At 31.8% G+C, this 11439-nt stretch overlaps 1 protein-coding gene across 8 annotated transcripts in view; it reads left to right on the top strand.

The window, feature by feature from the left end:
- Positions 1 to 2386: 2386 nt before the first annotated feature.
- Positions 2387 to 11439, top strand: part of LOC108325790 (callose synthase 9) — a 33738-nt gene continuing 24685 nt past the window's right edge. For 2 of the 8 annotated variants that reach the window (XM_052875531.1, XM_052875527.1), the window contains exons 1-11: positions 2387 to 2581; positions 3031 to 3056; positions 3678 to 3895; positions 4814 to 4911; positions 6529 to 6692; positions 7494 to 7590; positions 8889 to 8999; positions 9078 to 9203; positions 9888 to 9977; positions 10747 to 10844; positions 10940 to 11057. In XM_052875531.1, the coding sequence (XP_052731491.1) occupies positions 3694 to 3895; positions 4814 to 4911; positions 6529 to 6692; positions 7494 to 7590; positions 8889 to 8999; positions 9078 to 9203; positions 9888 to 9977; positions 10747 to 10844; positions 10940 to 11057 (1104 nt within the window). In that variant the 5' untranslated portion in view covers positions 2387 to 2581; positions 3031 to 3056; positions 3678 to 3693. Of the gene's footprint in view, positions 2582 to 2752; positions 2853 to 3030; positions 3057 to 3677; positions 3896 to 4813; positions 4912 to 6528; positions 6770 to 7493; positions 7591 to 8888; positions 9000 to 9077; positions 9204 to 9887; positions 9978 to 10746; positions 10845 to 10939; positions 11058 to 11439 lie in introns of those variants that run through there. The other 6 variants (XM_052875530.1, XM_052875529.1, XM_017558872.2 and 3 more) reach the window with 6 other exon arrangements.

Raw genomic sequence — 11439 nt, 5'->3', positions numbered from 1 at the left:
ATCATGATGTCTACGTATGTATTATGATGTTTCTTGGATTAACATGATTTTGAGTATGTACTGTAAATATTGTGAATAAATTTTAATGAGAAGTTTCTTGTGATGATTTTAGTAGTGTATGGATTAATATATAAATTTTGTATTATGAGTTATATTTTCGCTTTAATGATCATCAAATCTCAATTATAGAATGTGGCGTATGTTGTGTGTAGACATGTCAAAATGGGTAATTCGGTTCACCATGGGTTGATCACTTACACTTGGTTCACTTGAATGGAGTTGGAGGAGAGTGATTGAATGGATTTGAGAGGATTTGAAAGTAAGTGAGGGTGGATTTGGAAGTAAATTTTTTTTAATTTGTCACATCAATCAAATCTTACACTAATTCTCACAAACTTTACTTCCAAATCCACTCTCGCTTACCTCTAAATCCACTTAAATAAACAACAAAAAATTTACCTTCAAATCCTTTCAAATTCATTCAATCTCTTTTCCAAAATCCATTCAAGTGAACAAAGCCTTAGTGAGCCAACCCAACCCGACTCACTTATTAGCGAGCTGAAAAAATTCGAACCCGACTCGACGCACCACGGGTTGGTGGGTTAAACGGGTTGACTCACTCATTCATTTAATTATAAGTTTTTTCTAAATAAAAAAATTACAATTTTTTTAATTCAAATCTAAATAAATATCATACTAAAATGATGTTAAACTCCAAAGACAATTCAAAATAAATAAAAAGTATCATACAATCTAGTGTAATCCAAAAACATGTACAAAAGGAGGTGAACAAATAAGTTTTTAATATTGATAATTTTTGTATCACTTATTATCCATTTATAATATTAGAGTCTTCAATAGATAAATTTATAATATTTTTCTCTCTTGAAACATCTTATTTTTTATCACCATCTACGATATAATAAAAAAAATGCTAACTAATAATATTGAAACACAAAATAATAAATAATTAAATTAAATTAGGTGGATTGGTGAGCTAGCCCGGCTCACCACGGGTTCAACCTGGTGAACCGGGTTCTAAGTGAGTCAGGTTGAAATCTACCCCGTATAAAATAATTACATTTTTTTTCAAACCTAAAGTGAGAGGAGAAGGATGTCATAATTTAAGGAATTTACCTTGACAAATAACATTAACCGACTAATCTTGTGTATGGTAGAATGAAATCCATTGATAATGGCTCTTGAGAGCAATAAAGATCACTACAAATGCATAAGTGACGATACTCTAATATAAATACATGTATCCATATGGTTGAGACTACTATGAATAATTGCGTGTGTTATGATTCATTTATATGAATGTTTATATATGTTAATATCTTTATATTTATTGTATAATTGTTCTTTTGGTATATTTTTCTTTTGTGTTTGTTATTTGTTTTTTTTTACAATAATTACTTAATTATGAGAAAATGAAGTTGTCGCAGTTAATTAGGATAAGGATAAAGTAGCAACATATTTTATAATCAAATCCTATTTTATATAAACTTTTTCTTTTTAACAAATTATAACTTTTGTCACTATGTATATATGGCTCTATATTGAGTACATGTTCTATAATGTTTTGTTAAATGGTTTGAACTATTAAAGGAGATGTTATAATACTTTAAAGAGTGTTTCTTATTATATTGTTTCTAACCAAATAGTAATGACTTGATTATAATTTATACCAAATGTTATAATTAAAAAACATAATTTGTTTATTTTTTATATTATATTTTAATATTTTGATTATACTACATCAATGTCGATATTCAAGTTCAATTTCCCAACTACATTTTTTCAATGTTTATGTTATTCTGCATTTTTATTATTTTATGCGTTTGAATCAATCTCTACATTGAAGTTGAGTTAAAAAAATAAAAATAAAAGTTACTTATCTTTGTAAATAAAAGATTAAAACTAGTAGAAAATGTAAAAAATAAAAAGTTCACAACTAATTATTTTCATAAAATTTAAAACACACGTTAAATAAATAATCATTTAATAAAGAAATAACAGTTCATAATTCGAACGGCTTGATTCGCAATTATGTTAAAACGCACATGACATCATTTTTTACATTTTATTTGAATTTAAAATTCAGATTAAAATTATTTACCTCTGTAAATAAAGATTAAAACTATAAAAAAAATACAAAAAAAATATTCACGGTTAATTATTTCCATAAAATCTAAAACACATGATAAATGATCATTTATTAAAACAAATAACTGTTTATAATTCTAACAACCTAATTCCCAATTACGTAAAAACACAATATACTACGTTGTGTACTAAAAAAATATTACAGGTATACTTGCCTATTAAGTTAACTATTATTTTCATTACTATTCTACCTTTAAGTTTAAATAACACCCTAACCCAAACGCTATGGCGTATGGCGGATGCCGGTTGTGGACTTCTTTTCCTTTTCTTTTAACTTTGTTATTCTATCTCTTATTCCTCTCACGCTTTTCAAACAAACAAAGCACAAAGACCCCTTTTCAAACCAACGAAGCACAAAGACTACTCTCTACTGATCAGTGCGATTCAGAACCCTACATCTAGGGTTTTTGAGGTTTGTCGCTTATTTTTGCTATTCCGTTCGTTCTTGTTTTTTCAAGAGAAAATTAATGCGGAAATGGAAGCTCTTCGATCTCAGTGTTTCCATTTTTGTTTCGATCAAAGTGAAGTTTCGGAACCGCATGTAGTTTCTATTAGTTTGAATCTTGTGATCTTTTGTTTGTAGCCTGAAGTTTTGTTTGTGATCTTTTAAAACCAACGCTTTCTACTAATCAGGGTGCGATTCAGCTTCTTTTCAACTCGGAACCCTATCTAGGGTTTTTTAGGTTTGTTGCCTTCTTGTTTTTCGAAGAAAAAATTAATGCGGAGATGGAAGCTCGTCTTTCCTTTGCTATGGTTGTAATTTGTTGCATTGTAGCATTTCATATGTTTTACTGAACTTGGAAGAGAATTTGGCTTGTTGTGGATTGTTTACTGGTGCTACTGATTTGATTGTATATGCAGAGGTTGAAGTGGATCCACTTGTTCCAGTGAGTCTTCTCATCATTTTTTTCATAGTTTGATATTGCTGTGAATCTTTAAGTTCAAGAAAATATAGTAAGTACTGTGAGGATTTTACGACTCTCTTGCTAGCTACTCTGTATTCGGTATTGCACTTTGAACATCACTCAGTTTTTAATTTGCCAAGATTCTGTATTGCACTTTGAACATCACTCGAGTTCTTAATTTGCCAAGATTCGGTTGTGGCATGCATTTCCTAATTGGTTTTTGCATGCATGGTTGTATCCTCACTCTGTATTTTTGGATTGTACAAGCGAACGTTTGAAATTTAACAACAGATATTGGTGAACATATGACTCGTTTAGTTTTGTTTATCGGTTGGATCAAGTGAACTTTCTCTTTTTTGCTCTATCTTAGCCGCCAGACGTTATTTTTGGCTATATTTCTTACCCTTTACTAGTAAGGCAGCTCAAGAAAAGTTAGTTTCCTAATTGATGTGAGGAATTCAATTCCTATTACTTGTAGAAAAATAATATATTATGTTTAAACTGCTGATTGTTTTGATTTGTACTTACATTTTTCCTGCAATAATGGTTTCTGTTTTTTACATTTGTGATGTAAATTATTAATGTTAACATGTTTGTTTTCAGTTTATATTAATAGAAAATGTCTCGAGCTGAGGAACTTTGGGAGCGGTTAGTCCGTGCTGCATTGAGAAGGGAAAGGACTGGTGAAGATGCATATGGACGACCAGTTGGTGGCATTGCTGGAAATGTACCATCTGCCCTAGCTAAAAATAGGGATATTGATGAAATTTTGAGAGTTGCTGACGAAATTCAAGATGATGATCCCAGTGTCTCAAGAATATGTATTTTTGTCTCATCTTGCTTTATTTCCCTCATATTTTTTTTAATTTAATAATTTTCTTTCCAATATTTAACTAATACATAAATAAGCTATTTGGCATTGAAGGTATTGTCTGCAATTCTGCATAATGTTGTGTGAAGAAAACAAGGAAAAAGAGAATAAAAACAAGAACTTGACATTATTTCTTAATTATTAAATAAAGTAAACTTGTGCTTAAAATTAGTTTATAATATATAGTTTTCTTTGTTGGACATTATGTTTAGGATGAGGGATTGGAGAGATAAGAATAATAGATGGCTTGAATTAGAAAAACAAGAAAGAAGTGGAAAAGAAAGAAATGTTGAACCCAAATGTTTGGTTTAATATAATTATTTTCTTTAATAACATGCTTAGAATCAATGGAGATTCACACCAAAGGAGAGAAATGATAGATGGGTATATTTGGAATTAGTGAATTATTTCCTTAAATTTTGTGTTTCCTACCCACATGAGTTCAGTATGAAACCTTTTCACCGGTCTTAGTTTTTTCTTTATTTTGCTCTTCATCCAACTTTCTTCAATGCTCTTTTGAAACCGTGTGACTATAAGGATTTGGGTGTTTGTGTAGGACACCCTTAAAGATGCTACCATTCCATTCTAATGTAAACAGCAAATGATTGCATACTGTGTCCTGATATTTACATTGATTACAGTTATCATTAACTGGCAATGCTACTTTCTTTGCCACAGCATATCATAGTTTTTTGAGTCATTAGAAGTTCTACTGTTTCATACCATCTCTCTGGTTTCTTATTTGGTGTAAGATTAGAAATTGTTAAACCTGAAAGGTTAAAAATGGAAAAATCCCTTTGTTCACATATTTTTATTAAAAAATCCTGTAGGTACTCTGCAACACTAAACAATTCTTATTTGTCTGCAGTATGTGAGCATGCATATTCTTTATCTCAAAATTTGGACCCTAACAGTGAAGGCCGAGGTGTGTTACAATTCAAGACTGGTTTGATGTCTGTCATCAAGGTATGTGTTTTAGTCTAGGTTTGTGTTAAATAAAAGTAGTTGCGCTTGGAATACTTGAGTTGTGCATATCGGTATGTTTTTTTGTCTGTGATTCTGTGGTGCTTGATTGGCGTGCTAAAATTTTGTTGTATAGCCTCAGTTACAGACCTTTTGGAAAGTTCATATAATCTGACTCTGTTTTTATTTATTGCATGACTTGTCTTTGAATTTGCTGTAAACTTTACCTAACCGACATGTTCACAATTAGTCTATGCCTGTTGCTAGTGTTTAAGGCTAACAGAGCTTTAGATCAAGCTTCATATTCATTTCTATTTTTTATTTTTAAATTTCTAATCTGTCTAAATTTGAGTCAAGAGTAATTGAAGGTGCTGAAAGTATTTTTTTTTCCACTTAATTAGAGATTTTTTACATCAGGGATTTTATAGCCACAGGAACTTATATTACTAGTAAATTGGAAAGTTTGAAACAGGTATAGCCAGCTGTCAAAGCTAGACTAATTTTAATAACTTCAGAATTTATTTAGGGTCTAGCTAAGTACCACAAAACTCTCATTGTTAGGTGAGGAAGGACAAAGACTTATAAAGCTTATTTAAATTATATCTTTAGTCAATATGGGACTAAACCTACACCTTTGTGGCTGCAATTAGGATCGCTGCTACAGAAGCCACAACTAAGACTGGATAGGGATGACCCTTAGTAGGATATTTTCCAACATTAATCGAGTACATACTTCAAACCCCCCCACACTCAAGGTGGGTGAGTCATAGGCCAAAGAATGGAGTTTAAACACTTTTTGAGTTTGTTCCTCAGAAAATGATTTTTGGTAGAGGAGATAGTGACTAGGTCATTGATCTTGAGCTGTGTTGTGTTGAACTACCACTACTAGTTGCATGCTTGGGACTTTATCTTTGACAAAGAAGAATTTATTCAATAGAAATGGTAGGATATGGCAGCTTGGTAATTGATCATGAGCTGGAATATGTTTGACTACAACTACTAGTTTATTGCTCTGGACCTTGTCACTTGATTTGTTTTTCGTTATGCAAATTACAAGAAGTCAATTATGTGAAAATAGTAAGGCATTGCAATTTAGAGGGGAAAGAAAGTATGAAAGGGAACCAGAGGAAGAAATATGCAAAACTTGCCCATTTCCAAGTTCAAATGTAAGTTTAATCAGGACATTTAGATGGGCCAAACTACTGAATATTGTGTTGATCAAGCACCTGAGTCAGGGAATCAGACAGGGCTGGTTGTTATGATTCAGGAACCAAATGGAAAATGAGGGAAAATGACCAAATATTAAGATGAGAGAGATGAAGAACATGGACAAAATCAAACAAACTGAAATTGAATATTTGTGTTGAATATAATCTCAACAGAGATCTGCTACAACTGTGTTGTAACTCTAACTTACAACTGTCTGTTCAAGCAGAATGTTAGATAATTTTTTACATGCACTCTTTAGGGAGACTATCATTTTATGATCTACACATTTTTGTTCTCCCTTTATTCTTAACTTTCTACAGTCCTTATTATGTTCTTCACTTTAGTGAACTGCTTATCTCATTTCATTGGCTGGTATAATTTTTATAATCTGTTATTTGTTTATATTTTCAGCAAAAGCTGGCTAAAAGAGAAGCTGGAACCATAGATAGAAGTCAGGATGTAGCTCGGTTACAAGAGTTCTACAAAAGTTATAGAGAAAAGAATAATGTGGATAAATTACGTGAGGAAGAAATGAAGTTGAGGGAATCTGGTGCTTTTAGTCGGGATCTTGGCGAGTATGTGTTTTGACTGAGAAAATGGCATAAGACTGATTTGGATTATCATGTGCTTCCTCTTTCCCTCTCTTGTTGTGGTACTACATGCCTTAAAATAACTTATAAATGTGTCTAATTGTTTGTTTTGTCAGATTCCTTTACGCCACCCATGTGGATAAAGTTTTATTGTTATTTGCAATAAAATTTAACTAGTTTTGATTGAGTTCATGGAGAGATGAGAGAAAGTATAACTGAATTGAAATTCCATTGTTACATCCAATCCCTAAAGGACATACATACTTCCTTCCTTGGTTCCCTGCATCACCACATAACCACTTCTCCCCATGATATGAATCACTCCAGCTTCTCCTTGGCACTCGTAACTTTTCTCATCCCCGACTCCAATGGATAAAGTGTTATATTGGACATTGGCGAGAGTCCAAACAATGCCATTGTGCATTTTATCCATGTAGAGCCTAATCTAACCATCCTGAGGTGGCATAATTTACCATCAACACCAAGTCACTTTTAGACAAGATGCCATTTTGAATACTGGACACTACTTGATTCTTGTTCCCTTTCTTGGACAATCATTTTTTCAAACTCCCGACTGCTTGAAATTATTGCATACATCCTTTGGTCTAGCCTACTTTTTATTGACTTCCCTATCATTCTTGAAGGGTACCAGTCTGGTAGACGATGCCTTTCAACTGTTTCTTGATTCCGTGTGGCAAAGCTCCATCTGTGGACTTGGCTAATTAATGATTTGTTTTGTTTGATATGCAGATGTATTTCACATTAATTGTTTTCTTCTGAGTACAGGTTGGAGCGCAAAACTGTGAAGAGGAAAAGGGTGTTTGCCACCTTAAAGGTTTTGGGAACAGTACTTGAGCAGCTGAGTGACGAAATTCCAGATGAGGTTGTGTTCATGCTTTCCTGGCACTCTTTATAAACTACCATTTTCATGCTTTTGTTTACTTTTATGGATTATCTTTCTGATGTAGCTTTGTTGTTTATCGTGCTTCTGAGTTGGTTTGCAATTTTGAGAGATTTCTCTTTTTGGTCAATTTTCTTTTACTTCTTTTGTAATCTCAGTTCTATACATAAAGTGAAAATAATAGTAAAATGTTTGAGACAGATCCTTTGGCAGAACTTGTTTGTGGACTTTCTATTTTTCTTAACTTTGTATTAGAATTTATGATCTTGTATCCCTTGGTTGTGTTATTATTTTTAATTTGTTTTCTCACCTTCCTTCTTTTTCACTTCTTACCGGTTCTTAATTTTGATCGATCCTTGTATACCAGTTATTTTGATGTTGTCCAGAAGATACTTCAGAATTTTTACTGTCAGCAAACCGGGATTCTGTTGTTGGTGGGTTTATATGTTGGCATAGCAGGTGGTGTTGGACAGTGTCTGTTCAAATAATTCTTTGGTACAGTAATTCTTGTACCAAAGATTATCTGGTCTATTTGTTAGTAGGCCTCTATCTTCAGTTCGTTTTATGTTTCTTTGAAGCAAACTCATTGTGTAGTATATTTCTTCTGAAAAATTTTCTCCTTGAATTTGAGGGGGATATTAGAAGAAACAAGTTTGTCCGTAAAGTTTATATATTTATCATGTAAGTCATTTTGTACAGCTGTATGTTTAATTAATTAGTTAGTACAGCTTTCAGTAAGCAAGGCCTATAAACACATTTTTGTACTAATGTTTTCAGTGTGATGTTATGATAAATTTTTCAGTTCATGTGCTGTTCATCCTCTTTAGCTCTATCTTCAGTTTGGTTCTTCTAAGATTATTGTGTTAAATACAAGCATTATAATCCAGCATTGCAATAGTGAGGAGTCTTCTATTATTGTTGCATGGGTAAAGGATTTTTAGATGGAGTTGAATTTGGTTTATGAAGGAAGCCGATGTTTATGGTGTTAGTATATTTTTTGCATATATTTATTTTTAGTGTATTTTTTGAGTGTGGAACTATAATTTATTGGGCTTAGTATTATCTGATTTCATTTGTATTTTTTTCCTATTGTGTTTGTTTATTTTTCCTCCGGGTGTAATTGGCTTCATAACAAGGATTGTGGGAAAAATTATTTCAAGTTAAAATGATTGTGTTGGTGAATTGGAGTTTGGATGTATGTTATTGTTTTTCCGTTTACCATGCAATCACATGGGAATACTTTCTGAACTTCAACATCTATTCATGTGTTTTTGTTACAGCTGAAGCGGGTTATGGACTCAGATTCTGCTTTGACAGAGGATCTGATTGCGTACAACATCATCCCCTTAGACACATCTTCTTCAACAAATGCTATTGTTTCTTTACCTGAGGTGAGTTACTTTGTTTGGGATTCCAAATTTTTAACTATTCAGGTTAACTTATTTTTACCTGAAAAAAATGATTGTTAGGTGCAAGCAGCAATGTCAGCTTTGAAGTATTTCAATGGCTTGCCAGAGTTGCCCAGGGGCTATTTCATTCCTTCATCGAGGAACACTAATGTGTTCGACTTTTTGCAGTGTATATTTGGTTTTCAGGTCTGTATACTATGATTTCCATGTTTTTTGAAGTCCAGATTAGCGTGAATCTTTCAATTGTAGAAAATATTTATTTTTTTATTGGGTTCTCAAAATTTGCAATATTTTTAGAATATATCAATGATTATGGGCTAATCTTAGTGTATTTACTGTAGATTTAAAGTTCTTTTATTTTACCCATATTCCATTTCTTCCTCTTATCCTTTAAAATAAGTGATTAATTTTCAAGTTTGTTATGGGGAAGTTATAACTAGTAATTGGATTAACTAGTAATACAACTAACAAAATTGTTCTAGAAAGGAATGTTTTCCACTTAAACATCCCAAAAAGATTTATGTATAAATCAACTGAAAGAAACCACTGTTTAATTAATATTCTCCAAGAACTTGTAGAGATTGTTAGATTGGCTTTCCCATCCATTTTGTTGTCATGCTTGCCCGAAGTTTAAATTATTTGGTGTCACAACTGAAAAATGAAACAATCAATTTATTGATACTTTGAAAACTAATAGTTTTTCGTAGTTTAACGTTCTGACTTTTATTCTATCTTAATTATCTGAAGTAAACACTTTTGTTTTGTTATGATATGTTTGGTCTTGTTTTGTGGTTGAAAGCTGTTTTATGCATTTGTATTCTTGTGGGGTCCTTTTCTCTGTTGCTTATGATAATAACATGTTGCTTCCAGAAAGATAATGTAGCTAATCAGCACGAACACATAGTCCACCTGCTTGCAAATGAGCAATCTCGTCTTAGAATTCCAGATGAAGCTGAACCTGTAAGTTTTTATTTTTTACTTTCAAGTTTGAGGGATTTATATATTGTTCTGTTGTATTGATCAATATGGGTGATGGGCCTGGAAATTTTGTAAGCCATGGTGAAAAGTAATATGATTATTTTCTTGTTGAGGGCTCTGAGAAAATGGTAAATATAAAATTTGATCATATGGATTTTTATTGGTTTATAGTTTTTTTTAAAGTATTTCAATATCTAAATCGAACCAACACTATTTGAGATGTGTCTCAAAGTATATGAAGAATAACTTTTAAATGATTTTATTTGAAATTTATAAAAAAATTATCAAGTAGCCTTGTGTATATATGGATACCTGCATGTATAACATGTATCAAGGTGGGTAATGGGCTGATTTTTACAGACAGTATCAATAACTCTGAGGGAGAGAATTGAAATTTTGTTGAAATGGGTAATTTGGTCATTCAATATTAAGTGAAAAACTTACCTTTAATATATGGCTCAAAGTAATATAATAAATTGGAGTGGGTATCGGTTGCAATATGACTAAAGTATGGGGTGTTAGTGTGAGTTGAAAAACTTGAATATTAGACTTCCAAATGGTTCCATGAAGGGAAAATATTGTGCTCAAATAAATTGATAAGGAAAATTGTAAACTGACTCACAAGAATATGTGCATATAAGATAAGTAATTATAATTGATAATCCTTTTTTTTAACAGATTTGTCTCACAGATGTTGACAAGCATTTTTGTATTTTCTTTTCTTTACTTGTCTATTTTGTTTTGATTCCAGAAATTGGATGAAGCTGCTGTACAGGCAGTATTCCTCAAGTCCCTTCAGAATTACATTAGCTGGTGTAATTATTTATGTATTCAGCCTGTTTGGAGCAGGTACTATTATTATCCTTGTTTTGTTTTAAATCTATTTGGTATTGACCAGTCTATGGTTGCTAAGATTGAATGAGGGTCTAATGGTTCTTGTTCAGTATGGAGGCTCTCAGTAAAGAGAAGAAAATATTATATGTTTCTTTGTACTTCCTAATATGGGGTGAAGCTGCAAATATCAGGTTTCTAGCAGAATGCTTGTGCTACATATTCCATCATGTAAGTTTGGTGAACAAATTGAGTCAGCTTTTTTGTTGGTTCTTTAAAGATTTTGCTTGAGTTAAATTTTGTGGAATAGGTATTTTTTTATGAATCTCTACCCATGATGTATAAGTACTTAGGCTTTTGAATTGGTAGTTAGAAGAATTCTGTATGATGTCCAATATATCTCTTATGCCTAATAATACTATTCTATGAACCAAACAAAGGTTTTCTTAGTTAAAAAGATAGGATTAACAATATTTATAAAAATTATGCTCGTGTTCTTGAGGAAAGTATAATCTTAAAAAGAAAAAATGTTTTTGTTTTTGATAACTCTGAACAAAAGTTGGATCCTATAAAAAGAGTCTTTTCACAATTCACCTTAAGTAAATTATTCATA

The sequence above is a fragment of the Vigna angularis genome, chromosome 3, assembly GCF_016808095.1.
Source record: "Vigna angularis cultivar LongXiaoDou No.4 chromosome 3, ASM1680809v1, whole genome shotgun sequence".
Lineage (NCBI taxonomy): Eukaryota > Viridiplantae > Streptophyta > Magnoliopsida > Fabales > Fabaceae > Vigna > Vigna angularis.
This window is presented reverse-complemented; position numbering and strand designations above follow the sequence as displayed.